At 36.6% G+C, this 15,866-nt stretch overlaps 1 protein-coding gene across 11 annotated transcripts in view; it reads left to right on the top strand.

The window, feature by feature from the left end:
- The window catches only part of Rasal2 (RAS protein activator like 2), a 269,796-nt gene that overhangs the window by 201,133 nt on the left and 52,797 nt on the right, over positions 1-15,866 (top strand). For all 11 annotated transcript variants that reach the window (XM_029477236.1, XM_029477217.1, XM_021170205.2 and 8 more), the window contains one exon: positions 9,333-9,442. In XM_029477236.1, the coding sequence (XP_029333096.1) occupies positions 9,333-9,442 (110 nt within the window). The remainder of the gene's footprint in view (positions 1-9,332; positions 9,443-15,866) is intronic.

The raw sequence follows: 15,866 nt of genomic DNA, 5'->3' as shown, positions 1-15,866 counted from the left end.
TGTAAGTTGCATTTCCCCAAAAGAAATGGTTTTCAATTTCCAATTTAAAAAGTATATACCCAGACACAGTGTCTTCCTTAAGAGTAAATGATTCAAGTTACAGTTTACTTTTTGTTGTTGTTGTTTGGTTGTTTGGTTTTTGGTTTTTGGTTTTTGGTTTTGTTTTCTGAGACAGGGTTTCTCTGTGTAGCCCTGGCTGCCCTGGAACTCACTTTGTAGACCAGGGTGGCCTCGAACTCAGAAATCCACCTACCTCTGCCCAGAGTTTTCTAAAATTAACCCTGTTAACAGAATCCCTTGAAAAATCTCTACATTTTATTTCAGTATACTCAGCCAACAGATGAAAGCAGTCATGTCAAATCTATTACAAATAATTTTCATGTAACATAAACTGCACTAACAACAAAGGCAAAATCTAAGACTTCAGTCCTTATGTCTATGGATAGCTCTGTAGTTCACCACATTCTGACTGCAGTAAGCATATTTCTTAACATCACTCTATTTAAAAATAGATTGGTTATTCAGGAGCAATAGATTGGTAATTCATAGAGCAAGATAATCAAATTAAATGAGCTGTATATGTTGTCAAACTTAAGCCTGAAACAAATAAGTCAAAACAAATTTAAAGTTTATTTGATATAAAATAATATTCAAAATCAGGTATCTGTTTACAAATGGATATAAGTAGGTATCTCCCTCTGAGTGACTAGGAGTCTTGTTTTTCTGACCCTTTTATAATGTACTTTTACAGAATGCCTTTTTTGGGTTGGGTTTGTTTTGTTTTGTTTTAATGACTCAATTCAAATAACCTATTTTAGAAGCCTGGTGTTGCCTCCTTAGTCTGATAAAAGGGAGTTACAATAATCAGGAGAGGACTTGGTTGGTCTAGTTCAGTGGTTCTCAGCCCTCCTAATGCTTCAACACCATAATACACTTCCTCATACTTGTGATGACCTCTAACCATAAAATTACTTTCATTGCTACTTAACTGTAATTTTGCTAGTGTTATGAATTGTAATGTTTATCTGTGTTTTCTTATGGTTTTAGGCAACCACTAGGAAAGGGCCATTTGATGCCCCTGTCCCCAGGTTCTCCAGGTTGAGAACTGCTGATCTAATTATTCTATGGATACTGCCTTAGATTATTTATATCATGTGGTTACCTTAACCAAGATGGCAGTGAAGTCACATGGCATGCCCTTTCTTTAATTTTAGTAAAAATGATGGTTAAGTACCTGGCTGTCAAGATGGCAGTGAGCCACATGATCCGCCAATATGGTGGCAAGCCACATGATACTCCAAGGTGAGCCCATCAGGCATTTTTCTCCTTTCCTAAATAGTTACATACATGGTGTGCTATAGCAAATTAAGATTATCTGCATATAAACTTTTTTAACTGTTAAGCCTTTTTGTTACAGATTTTAAGCTAACTTTTTATGTTTGGCATTTTATAGCCTCTTAAAACCACACTTACTGATTTTGTTAACTTTAACAGAAGTTTTAGAGATAAAAGAGGGGGTGGTATTCAGAGAATGAAGTAAAAGCAAGAAAAGGAGCGTGAAATCAGCAATAGTCGTGCCTCTTGGGCATAGTTTACCTTTTAGCTCTTTTTAAGCCCATAGTGTCTTCTCCTAGGTTGATCTCCTCTTCCTGATCACAGTCGGGTGGCTGGCCTAACCCAGGCCGACTGTAGAGGAAACTTTTAAACAAGCATGCTTGCAACTGGGACAGATGGGTCAAAATACAGATCCAGAGCCAGCATTCTCAGTAGAGTAGAACTACAACCTATTAGAAATACTCCTAAAAACATAGTAGTAATACTTTTACTATTAGACAGGATCATATAAATATATGATCATATATACAAATTTATATAAATATAAATTAATGTTATCTTGTCTGTATATACATATGTACATCTGTATATATAAACGTATTCATATTGTAACAATTGTTGGACTCTATATTTTGTTTGCAATAAAATTGTAATGTAAAAAAAATTAATTAAAAAATTTTTAAAAAGAGAAAAGAAAAGGCTGTCTAAGAGAAACTGGTGATTTTGCCTGGTCCTGTGCTACTTGGGCAGGGGAGCATATGAGAGCAAGGGATGTTTGTCCATGCCTGGGCTTGAGCCCCCAGTAGTCTCATATTTTCTATCCTGGCACAGCACCATATGTTATATTATTCTAAAAGGCAGCTAGTTGTAGAGAGAGAAGGAAGAAAGAGAGACTTAGGCAGGACCATGTTCATTCACAGCAAGAGGATGTCTTTGTCACCCATGTGTGTACATGGCCAAAATACCTCCAAGGGAAGGTGAGATGAGATTTCATATAGGGTTGAAAAGGGGTAGAAATAACTTTCATGGCCCTCAAGGGACGTTGGGAAGTGTAGTCTTTAAACAGGAAACTATCAATATGAAAAAGCTGGAAGTAGATTCTGCTACATCCACAAGCAAGATCCCCCTTGTCTTCTGGCAGAGAAGGGAGAGCGGACATTGTGAAATAAGACAAAGTAGTCTCTCCTTAACAAGATCTTCTCTGAAGAGAATCTCTTTATCTGCCTAGCTGGCCTGGGGGGGATAGGAAGGGCCTGAAATTCTGACTTTGGTTCTCTGTTGATAAGCTGTGACTGTGTTGGTACTAAGAAACAGAGTAAACTTTCAGTTCTGAACACAAGCTCACAAAATGCTCAAGACCTAGTCACAAGACTGGAGTGTCACCGCCTCACTGCCACACTACTAAGGGACTGTGTACCATGGTTCCTGTCACCTGTCGCATTCATCCAGCTATCAAGAAAAAAAAAAACCACACATGTGATTGAAAATTCCTGAAAACAAGCTGTGTCTGCCTGTCAGCAGGCAGAGGAGTTTCTGTGTCTGGAGATACTTGATTGACTGCTTAGAATTTCAATACTCTGCTGCAGAGTTGCAGGTCCAGAAGTTAATTCCCTTATTTGGGTTAAGTTCTACTCATCTGGAGTTTTCTTTCTAGCTGTGTCTGAGCTGATTTAGCAGGCATCTAGCTTCTAGTGATCCAAAAGGGCCGGCAGTATCTTGAGCCTACAGGAAAATTTCCCCATCTCAGTGTACCTACCAATATATTTTAAAGTTGCCTGGATTTATAACTTTTTCTGTTCTATAAAACAACAAAAACACTGTGGAAACTGCTTCCAATTGAAATGTGAAATTTGTGTTCCAAGGCCACAATCATTCAGAATGGTTCTAGAATAAACTATCTCTTCTTCCTTTTAAGAACAAAGATGTGTTTTTTTTTAATTGACCTGAAACATGGAAAAATAGAAAATATAGTTTAAAGAGACAGAAAATATCAGAACCAGTATAAGATATAATCACCAAATTGAAAATTTAAAACAGTTATGATCAGTATGCTAAAAATTCTTGTGGATAAAGTAGACAACATGCCAAACACAGGCAGTATAAGCAGAAAGGAAGGAATTCTAAAAGGAGCCCATGATGTGGATAAGGGACAGCCGGTGGGGCTGACCAGCTCAGCTACCACCCAGACCCACATCTATAGCATCTGCCAGCAGCTGGGACATGTGAAAAAGCAAGCACTGCTGTCCCTCCCAAAGCTGTACCAACAGGATAACTGGAGGAGTCCCAATGAAGACCCAATATTGATGGTGTCCCAGAAGCCAGAAATCTCAAACCAGACAACTGACTGAACTGAACATTCACACGTGAAGGTGAATGGACAGAGGGGTATGCTGTGGGGACACACTGTAACACACTACAACTTCCACAAAAAGATGTTTTCAATGCTTTGGGGCTTGGGGTTTTTTGTTTGTTTGTTTGTTTTTTGTATTTTGGCTTTTTATTTTGTTGGTTTTTTGCTGTTTGCTTGCTTGCTTGTATGTTTTGTAGGGGAGGTTGCAAGGGCAAAGGGCAGATATGAGGCAAAGGCAGGGGAGATGAGCAGGACTGGGGTACATGATATGAAATATACAAAGAACCAATAAAAAAAATTTAAAATTTAAACTAGTGTACAAAGCCTGTCCCTTTATTGGCCTGTTAGTAGAGCAGACATAGCTGAGGAAACAGTCTCTAATCTTAGAAACTTGTCAGCAGAGACTGCTAAACGTGAACAGGAAGAAAGACTAGAAAAGAAAACAAAGACCAGACCAGAGCTGAAGAAAGCATAATTGTGTGTTGTTTAAAGAAAGAAGTCAATTAAAAACATCTGCATAATGCATGGATTCCAACTATATAATATTCTAGAGAAGTAAAACTATAGAATCAATGAAAAGGTCAGAGATAGAAAACAACAACAACAGCAACAACAAAAAAGGAGTTTTGAGGGCTGTAGCTGGTTAATGGATGAATAGGTGGAACAGAGCAGATTTTTAGAAAATACCCTGAATGGTACTGTAATGAGCACACATATCGTCTACATTTGTCCAAAACATAGCATCAGTAGTGCCATTTGGGCAGTACTGATGTCAAAGTAGACTCATCATTTTAAACAGATGTCCTCTTGGGTGTGATATTGAGAATAATTGTGTATGTATGGGGAATGATTATACAGGGGATCTGTATTGACCACTGAAATTGTGTTTTGTTTTGTTTTGTTCCTTAAACCTGAAATAAAAAGTACTTTCTTTACTTACATCTTCTCAAAGAGACGATAGATATTTGATATCATTTCTTCCTTAAATGTTTGGTAGAACTCAGTAGTCAGAATGTGTTTGTAATTTATGTTCAAGGATTAGTTATTGAAACAAATAGTTCTTTTTTTTTTTTCTTTTTGAGATCATGTCCTGCCATGTTACCCGGACTGGACTGGCCTTGAATTCCTAGGCTCAAGCACCCTTTCTCCTGCCTCAGTGCTCCAAATAGCTAGGATTCCAGGCACCCATTGGGCAACCCAGCTTCTTTACTACATGACAGGCTGATCTATTTGTTGTTTAAGCATGGCAGATCATGACTGCCATTGAATTTCATCTAGGCCACCACAGTTTTGGGCACACAGTTGCATTTTATTAATATCTTAATGTTGATGAGATGTATTGCAATATATCTTCTTTCATTTTCACTGCACAAATTTAGATGTGATGTTCTCATTTTCATAAAATATATTATTTTAGTTACTCCTTAATTCCTCCTTGATTCACATGGATTTTGTAGAAGTATATTATTGATCTGGTAAGATAGCTCAGCAGACAAAGAGACTTGCTGCCAAGGTTGAGGATACAGGTTCAATCCCTAGGACCACAACTTGGCTCCTACAAGTTGTCCTCTGGCCTATATACATAAACCATGGCACAGAAAGTAAACAAGCTTTTTTTTTTCTTTTTCTTTTTTTTTAGTAAAAAGGGAGTATGTTATTTAATCTAAACATGTTCAGTCATCCTTCTTTTGCTTAGTAGGAGTTTAATTCCATAGTAGTCTGAAAACATTCATTGCATGATTTCTATTCTTTTAAATTTGTTAAGGTTGGTTTCATGACCTGGAATATTTCTATCTATGAATGTTCCATAAGACCCTTAGAAGAATTTATTCTGCTGTTATAGAATGACATACTCCATAGATGTCACTTATATTCAGTTGATTGGCTGTGGTACTAAGTTATGATCTCTGACTTCCTACCTGTAAGACCTGTCCTTTTCTGATAACAGATGTCCAGACTTCAGTTAGAACATTTCAGAACAGCCACCATCTAGCAGTTTCATCAATTTTGCCTTGTGTTCTATGATGCTCTTGTTAGGTATTCATATATTGAATCTTTTGCCTTTGGGGGATATTTACCTTTTTATTATTCAGTTAGTTATCTTCCTGATCTCAGCACAGTCTTTCTGACGTCTACTCTGTCTGAGATGAGTGTAGCTACTCCTGTTTTTCTGGAGTTGTCAAATTACATCTTTACAGTCCATTTACCATTCATCTGTTAGTATTTATATTTTATATGAACTTCGTTAAACAGCATATGGTTTACAGCATATGGTTTATTCCTGTTGCTTTGTAACTGATACATCTATAGTATTTGTGTTAAAGTGATTTTTGATGAATTACAATCTAGCACATTTGTTACTATTTTCTGTTCATTGCCCTTGTTCTGCGTTCTTATTTTTGTCTCTTTATCTGCTTTCATACTTTTGAGTAGGCTTATTATTGTTTTCTTCTTTTTTTTCCTCCTCCTATAGTATGTCAGCTAGACTCCCTTTACTTTTGTTATGCTTATTTTCTTCTCCACCTACCGTCTTTTTGGTATTTCTTGTTCAGCAGGTCTACTAACAACCAATGAAACTCTTGTCTTAGAAACTCGTGCCTGCTTCTTTCTTTACTTTAGAAGAAGAATTTTTCAGGCTGTAGAATTCTAAGGTAGTGACTTTTATTTCTATTACCTATTTAGTTTATGCCATGTGTCTTGTTTCCATGGTTTCTGAAAAGATGTATTTCTTTTCCTTTTTTAGATTTTTTTTTTCTGGTTTAAAATATGCCTACTTTGGGGCTTGGGAGATGGCTCAGGGCTAAGAGCTCTCATTGTTTTTGCAGAAGGCCCAGGTTTTGTTCACAGCACCTACAAGGTGTCTCACCACCATCTATATCTCCAGTTCAGTAGGGTCCAACACCCTTTTCTAAACTGTGGTAGCATTCATGTGGTACACATACATGCATTCACACAAAACACTCATACAAATAAAAATAAAGCTTAAAAATACATATAAGTGTAATCTTGATGCCTTTAGTTTGTTTGGGGTATTTCTGCTGCTTGCCCTGTGGATCTTGCTTGAGTATCTGATATTAATTTGAGAAAGATCCAGTTATTTCATAGGTTTCTTCTGTTTGGGGTGTTTTGGTTTATTTTTGGTTTTTTTCTCTCAGTATTCCACTGTGCTTCTCATGAGCTTCATGGTCCTTGCCTATTCTGTTTTGGTTTTGTTAGTCTTTGTTCTACTTGATCCTAGCTTTAGAGGTTTCTCTGTGCTCAGAAATCGTTCCTCAGCCATTTCAACTCTTCTAGTGAGAGAGAGAAAGAGAGAGAGAGAGAGAGAGAGAGAGAGAGAGAGAGAGAGAATGAATTCTATATCAAATTACAAACTCCTTTATGGCAGAATTAGCATTTGTTTTCTCTTTATTTTTCTTAAAACTTTTAAATAAGAAATAAACAAGCCGGGCGTGGTGGCGCACGCCTTTAATCCCAGCACTCGGGAGGCAGAGGCAGGCGGATTTCTGAGTTCGAGGCCAGCCTGGTCTACAAAGTGAGCNGCGGATTTCTGAGTTCGAGGCCAGCCTGGTCTACAAAGTGAGCTCCAGGACAGCCAGAGCTATAAAGAGAAACCCTGTCTCGAAACCCCCCCCCCAAAAAGAAATAAACAAAATAAATTTTATTAAATAAATATTGCAGTAAAGTAGTGTGGTGAAATAAATGCCAATAAAAGGTAAAATTCAAAGTCTAGAAAAATAAACATCTACTAGGATACTTTTTAGTCAACTGCATAACTATATTTTTATTAGAAGTATATTAGTATTTAGTGAAGTCCTAGGCCTGAATCTCATCCAGCCCTAACAGTCCATCTAGAATCCTATCATTAACTCTTGCTTGCTGAATATATTTCTGAGCCCATGAAGAATGCTTCTCAACATGTGGGTCACAACCCCAAAGGGTATCTGATATCCTGCATATCCAATATTTACATTACAATTCATAACATTAGCAAACAAATCAGTTAAGTAGCAATGAAATGATTTTATGATTGGGGGTCACCATAACATGACAGGACTGTAGCATTAGGCAGGTTGAGACCCACTAATGAGGGAACCATGCTGATGAGATGTAGTTAATAATGCACATATCTTGAGGATTAATGGCAACTGTATCGAAATACTGGCACTGTGCAGCAGATCAGGCAAATGACTGTTTAAAGAATTTTTAGGGACTGGAGAAATGGCTCAGCGGTTAAGAGCACTAACTGCTCTGCCAGAGGTGCTGAGTTAAATTCCCAGCAATTACATGGTGACTCAAAACCATCTGTAATGGAATCTGATGCATTCTTCTAGTGTGTGTCTGAAGACAGCTACAGTGTACTCATATAAATAATAAATAATCTTTTTTTTAAAAAAATAATTTTTATAGATACTTTTTTCTCTTTCCTCAAATCTCTTAACTACTTATAGTAAGAAGCTGGAATTTAAAATGTAGATAATTGCACCTCTATGGTATTTTTGTGGGTTTACCACATTCTTTTATCTTCTTTTTAAATTTTGTGCACTTAGTTATTTCTTGCACTGAGATTAATCCCTAGACTTCACACTTTCTAAACTTCTGAGCTACTCTCTGAATCTTACCCACACTTATCTTTCCAGGTACAAGAATAACCAAATATAACATAAGCATGTTTCTTCAGTCATTAAATAACTTTTTTCATCTTTCTCTCTTGAGTGGCTAAAGCCCTAATGTGATAGATAGATAGACACACACATTGAGAATGTTGGCCTGTGTTGGGCAAGGACAACAGGGAGGGGAATGATTGAGAACATGGTATATAATGTATGCATAACAAGACCAGAATGAATCTCACTGTTTCGTATGTCTTGTAATTCTTGAATTTATGGAGCATTTTTTATTAGATGTTCATTATTTGCAAGGTGATGAGGAGCTCTCTGTAGTTTGGTGCAGTGTCAGGAGGTCACCAAAGAGGACAGAGTACTTTTTTCTTTAACTTTTGAGTACTGTAATCATTGCATAGATGACCTGTATTTCATGTAAAATAGTTTATCTGCATTTGAATGAATTTTATAAGTAACTATTCAAAGAGGCATGACTAAATTTTAATAACACTTTGGAGGCTAAAAGTAGAGTCCTTGTGCTAGTTAGTTAGCTCTCTCCATGCTCCTCCTGCAGTGTCTTCAGTTTCTGTAGTACACCAGGTACGGTCCCACTTCAGGGACTTTGCACATGTTGTTTGTTCTGTCTAACCATTTTTCTTAGTTTAGAAATCATGAGGTGTCATTTCTGTTGCTATTCAAATTGTTGATAATATTTTCTTAGAAAATTATATTTGTCTGTTTTATTACTGTTTTAAAAGTCTATTTGTGAACTTGGTTTTTTTCCCCTGCCACAACTATTATAAAAACTAAGATTGGTGCTATCAACAAGTTCAATTATCTCAGTTATTTTTTCAGTAGAAAAAACTCTTTTCACTACATTACCAAGAAATTTCAAACAACAAGCATTTATAAAATGAAAAAGAAAAAGGAAAGCCAGATTCTGGCCCAGTCCTTCTTTCTCAGTCTCCACTCCTTTTGCAAGTTCATTGCAGAAGGCAAGGCTCCCACATAGTTCTCTCTCCCACCACTCTGCCTTTTCATTCTAGGGATTCTTCAGCAAGCGCCTGAAAGGTTCCATCAAGAGGACCAAAAGCCAGTCGAAGCTTGACAGAAACACAAGCTTTCGACTTCCATCCCTTCGCAATGCAGATGACAGGTAGGACATGGCTTGTTTAAAACAAGAACAGCCGATGATAGAGTGGATTGTTGACTTATCTGTTTTGAGATGGTATCTCAGTTGGCCTCAGCTCTAATCGGCCTAGCGTTCACTATTATAAACCAAGTTGGTCTTGAATTACAGAAATCCAACTGCCTCTGCTTCTCAAGTGCTAGGATTAAAGGTGGGCACCCCATGTCGAGCATAGTGTGGATTTTGATAAGGCGCTTGAACCTTCTATACCTCTACATCAGTGACAGAATAATCCAGTACAAAACTTACTTTTTTTTTGTCTTGCTTATATTGTGACAGTTACAAAATGTAACTTGTTGGCTCAGCAGTCAACCAATGAAAAGTGCATATAAATAATAGCGATTGGGGATGTGTAAGTTTTTAAGAATCAGATATACTATTTCTGTAAAGTCACATAGTGCTGGTAATTGGTAAATTCTTTTTCTTCAAATGACTGACTCTAAGGGATAGCAGGCTAAAAATGTTGAGTACTATTTAGGATACATATGATTATCTTATTCAGTCTCCATAATAACTTTACATGATAAATATGTTCTTCTGCTGATTTTATAAGTGAAGAATCAGATGCACAGGGATAATAAATAATGTCCAAGTCATATAGTTTATAAATTGCAAAAATGCTATTTGCACGTGGGCATTTTTAGTGAAAAGAGCAGCATCCGGGCTCTTGGCTACTATACTGGTCTGTATAAAATCAGTCTTGGGTTTACAGTCACTTGTAGAAGATACATAGTGGGAAGAAAGTATGGATTTTAATAGAACTGCTAACTTAGTAAAAATAACATGCTTGTGAAGCATTGTGTGTACACATCTGAACATCTCACAGCATTACAGTGTTAGAAATGATGCTGCTGGTGTTGGCATCGCCAGTGCTTACTGAGTGTTCACTGTGCACACAGCATTTTTCATGGACTGTTTTGTGTGATCCAGCTCCAGGAGTTGTCCTGACCCTCACCTTACAGTTGAGGAACTGGGGGTAGAGAGAGACTGAGAAACTTGCCCAGACTTAGGCAACTAGTAGTAGACCTGGATTTATACTGGGGACTTGGAGTTAATCTTTTTTTTTTTTTCTCTAGGTAGTGACACTGTTTTCTGTTACTTTCCTCACAAACAGAAATAAAAATGATAACTCTAACAGGCAGAAAATTTTCTGTTTTGTTTTAGTATTGCCTCCATCCTGAGTCTTATCAGATCTTCTTATATGTGGACCACATAGAAAATAGGGAAATGTAAACATCTGTTTTGATGGACCCACTGGGACTAAACACCACAACACTGTATTTGATTGGTTGTGGTTTTCTGCAATGGTCTCTGTTGCAAAGAGTTTTCTTGATGAGGGATAAGGACTACACATATCTGTAAATGCTAGGACAAATAGTTAGAACGTGCTTAGAATTGCGGTGGTTTATTAAAGCGGTTGCATAGGTGCTTCTCCAAGACCCATGACTTCACTAGCTCTAGGTTACCAGTACCATTTGAGTGGGCCTAAAGTCCAATTAAAGAGCTGTTAGGTACTACTAAGATAGCCATATCACTACTGCACCTTTAGAGTTATCAAAATGTTTAAGAGCCAAAGGAAGAGAGAGAGAGAGAGAGAGAGAGAGAGAGAGAGAGAGAGAGAGAGAATGCGCATGTGCCAACAATTAATGAAAAATGAGGCTATGAATTTGAAAGAGAGCAAGGAAGATTATATGAGGAAAGGAAAGGGGAAAATAATATTCAAGAATAAAAGAAAAAATTTTTAAAGAGAGTAAAGAATAAGAAAAAAAGTAGTTGGATCTAAAATTTACTATGTAGCCATTTTCACAATATTAATTCTGCCAACCCATGAGTGGTTCTTTCAGTCCTCTGTTATTTTCTTCAGTTCTTTCTCCAATGTTTTAAAATTTACATTGTAGATACCTTTCATTTCTTTAGTTAGGTTTATTGACAATTTGTGATGTGGTATTGTTTTGTTTGAAGCAATTGTGAATGGAATTGTTTCTCTGATTTTTTTCATTATATATATCATTAGTATATAAGAAGGCTGCTGTGGTTTTGCATGTTAATTTTGGGTCCTTCCATTTTGCTAAAAGTGTTTTGAAGACTTAAGTGATTTCTGGTAGAGTCTTCAGGGTCTCTTATATATATCATATTATCTACAAGTAAGGATACTTTGACTTAATTTTCTATGTGTGTCCTCTCTCTCTCTCTCTCTCTCTCTCTCTCTCTCTCTCTCCTCCAGCCAAGACTTCAGACACTATTGAATAAGAGTAGAGAATGGAAACTCCTGTCATCATTTTGATTTAGTAGAAATACTTTCAAGTTTTCATTTAGTATAAAGCTATCATATATAGCTTTTATTATGTTGAGATATGTCCCATCTAGTCTAGTCTCTGGATTTTATTAAAAGCCTCTGGATCTATTGAGATGATGTTTATTTTCTATCTGAGTCCATTTGTATGAAATACTATTCCTTCATTTGCATATGTTGAGCCATTCTTACAATTCTGTAATGAAACCACCTCCATCTTGGTGAATTATCTTTCTGATATATGGAATTCAGTTTGCAGGTATATAGTTTTTGCAGCTATATTTATCAGGGACATTGATGTATTTTGTTGCTGTGTCTTTATCTGGCTCCAGCATTAGGGTAATACTTGGTTTGTAGAAAAAATTCAGTACATATCTTTCCTTGTTTTCAATTTTATAGAGTAGTTTGAGAGGCAGCAATATTAGTTCTTCTGTAAAGGTCTGGTAGAATTTGCATCCATCTGGGTCTGGACTGCTTTTATCTGGAGGATATTTTATTACTGCCTCAATCCCATTGCTTATTATAAATGTGTTTAGTTTTTCTCATCTTCGTTTAATTTGGTATGTCATATGTATCTAAAAATCCATCTATGCATTCTATATTTTCCAGTTTAGTTGAATACAAGGTTTTAAGGTATGCTCTTAGGATTTTCAAAATTTCTTCTATATCTGTTGTAATTCGTCCCTTTTGGTCTCTCTTTATTTTTTATTTATTTATTTTTATGTTTATGAGTGTCTTGCCTGCATATATGTCTGTCTCTGTATCACATTTGTGCTATGCCTGCAGAGACCAGAAGAGAGCCCTCTTGTGCTTTTCCTCCCTTGGTCCTGGAGTTAACTACCTAAGCGTGCTGGAAACCAAACCCAGGTCCTCTGCAAGAGCAATCATTGCTGTTGACTGTTGAGCCAGCTTTCCAACTCTTTAATTTTATTAGACAGGATCTATTCTTTCTTTGGTCACTTTGGCTAATAATTTAATGATCTTTTTCATCTTTTCAAAGAACCAACTCTTCCTTTCATTGATTCTCTCTTTCTCTCTCTGCCCCACCCCCTTGTGTGTGTGTGTGTGTGTGTGTGTGTGTGTTTGTGTGTGTGTGTGTGCGCGCGCGCACACACACACACGCGCGCACACCTCATTACTTTCTGCACAGATCTTATCTGTTTCTGTCTACTGAAAGAAATGGGATTTAGCTTGTTTTTGTTTTTCCAGGGCTGTAAGGTATACTGTTACTATTTGAGAACACTCTGATTTTTTAGTGTAAGTACTTTTAGCTGTAAACTCTCCTCTTAGATCTGCTTTCATTGAATCTCATAGGCTCTAGTATGTTGTGTTTTAATTTTTTGTTCAATTCTAGGAATATTTTTTGTCCTGATTTCTTCAGTAACCCAATAATACTTACCATGTATTTGTTCTGGAGTTCTTGTTGTTTGCTTCTAGTTTTAATTCCATTATGATGACATAGACAAAGTTATTTCAATATTTGTGTATTTGATGCTGTTCTATTTGAGTCTTTTGTATGATCTGTTTTAGAAAAAAGTTCTATGGGCTGCTAAGAATATTGATTCTTCAGTGTTGGGATGGAATATTTTGTGTTGGCATCTATTAGTCACATTTGACTTATGATAAATAACTCACAATGTTTTTATTTATTTTTGTCAGGATATTCTGCCATTCAGTGAGGTCAAGCTTTAAAGTCACCCACTATTATTATATTACAGTTAATATGTGGGTTTATATCTAGTATTTGTCTTATAAAATTGAGTGCACTCATGTTTGGTACAAATTCTTGTTTGGCCCTCTGTTGCTATGATAAAAAACAAAAAACTGACCAAAACCAGCTTTCAGGAAGAAAGGGTTTGTTTCAGCTTTTACTGTATAGACCATCCATGATGGAAGCTAGTGCAAGAACTCAAGGCAGGAACCTTGCAAGCAAGCACTGAAGCAGAAGCTGTGAAGGAATATTGTTAACTGACTTGTTTTCCATTGCTTGCTCTCCCCGCTTTCTTATACTATCCAGGGCCCAGGAAGAAAAAGAGATTGAATTTTAAAGGTTATACATAAAAGGTTTTCTTTTTGCCTTAAAAATTACACTAGAAATAGAAATATGAATGCTGAGCCGGGCGTGGTGGCGCACGCCTTTAATCCCAGCACCCGGGAGGCAGAGGCAGGCAGATTTCTGAGTTCGAGGCCAGCCTGGTCTACAAAGTGAGTTCCAGGACAGCCAGGGCTACACAGAGAAACCCTGTCTAGAAAAAAAAAAGAAAGAAAGAAATATGAATGCTAATAAAACTAGAAAAACCTCAGTCATAGGTTACTTATGAGTGAATGATCAGATACAGTTGCTGTGCAAAAAGGATTTCTGAAGTCTTATTCCTTAAGCTATAAGTGAGCTATGAAGAGATACTTAAAGTAGTAGTCACTCGAACAAGATTATTTTCCCCTCACATAAAAGTCCTAATGTGCTAATCTCAGGATCTTCAAGGAGCTCTTTATTAAAACAAGATAGGGTATGACATCCATGTTTCAGACATCAGAAAAGAGAGACCGACCCTTTTAAGGGTATTGCCTACTACCAACTGCGTTACCGTGCTTTAAAAGAATTTCCATCAAACAGTCCAAGGACCCTTGGTTATTCATTACTAACTTATTTTGCAAGGGAAACTGGAAATTTTTATATTTGGGTATACTGAGTTCCCAATAATGCAAGAATCGGTTCCTAAATTCAGAGAAAAGGATAGATACTGAGAAATAGTCAGCTAGTTAGCATTTGCCATTGAAGGTTAGTTTAACACACATACTCCAAGAATTCTAGAAGAGTCTACTACTTTAGGAGACTAGTATTTAAGATAATACCTACCACATACATTGGGAAAACAAAAGTTCCCCAAAGAGATTTATAGTAGTGATATTTGTGTTTCTATGTTAAAATCCTAACTGGTGAGTACATTCCAGATAAAAACATATCCATACAAATACATGGACATAAATGTTCACAGCAGCATTTTTCATAGTAATCATGCTTACCAAAGTGATAACTCAAATGACCACCAACTGATGAATTCACAAACATAATATGCCCACATGATATTAGTCACCCACAAAAAAGAATGGAATACTGACCTGTGCTACCATGTGTTTGACTGTTTAACCTTGAAACCATGATAATTCAAAGAAGCTTGTCACAGACTATAGACTCAGCCTAGGGCTACAACACTGCCTATCATACATTTGATCCATGGAGAGAAAAAAATCTAATCACTTTAGTTTCCCCAGTCTACTAATTCTAAATATTGTGTTTCCATTTGTAGAATATGGAAGTGTAAAGAATAGGAAAATGCATAGAGATTAATAGTTGTCAAAGACTGAAGATATAGAAAGAGCCAGTGAGAGAGGAGTAACTGCAAAGGGGTTTTGGCTTCTGTTTTCAGTGGTTGAAAAGATTTTAGGCATAGGTTGTGGTAATGACTGCACAATTATGACTGTACTAAAAACTGTGTAAACTTGAAATGGGTAGATTTTGTTGTATGTGAATTATATCTTAATAAAGATGTTTAAAGAAAAAGACAGATGGCCAGGAAGCACTCTGCAATGGAGCTCATTAGTCTGTGAGCTCATTCCAGGAACAGAGTTTCCACTGAGCTTTTTAGTGCTTTACTCTTAAACACATAACCAAATGTCTTATAAATACCAAAGAAATACTCCAAAATGAAAGACAAAGACTGAAATAATCAGGTACGAAGAGCAAAAACAAACAAACAAACAAAAAAAAAAAAACCTTCCCAAGTAAAATGAATATTTTGCAAAACAAGAAAGAACTTGAAAATTAATATGAAAGATAAAGTCACTGTTGCAGGAAGTGTAACAGAAGATGGAAGACTGACGGGCAAGATGGCAGAAGCCAGTGAGGGCACTTTCCCCCAGGTCCTGGTTTCATCCCTAGAGCCTCCATGATGGGAAGACAGAACACACTACTACAAGTGGTCTTCTGACTTCCAGACCTACCTATGCAGCAATAATAATATGAAGAATGAAAGAATCTATGAGCAATATTATGGAAAAAGGAACAAAGACTTTAGGGAGGCAGTTATCAACGGAATA

This window comes from Mus caroli, chromosome 1 (assembly GCF_900094665.2).
Source record: "Mus caroli chromosome 1, CAROLI_EIJ_v1.1, whole genome shotgun sequence".
NCBI lineage: Eukaryota > Metazoa > Chordata > Mammalia > Rodentia > Muridae > Mus > Mus caroli.
The sequence above is the reverse complement of the archived record's forward strand: the minus strand, read 5'-3'. Positions and strand labels throughout refer to the sequence as shown.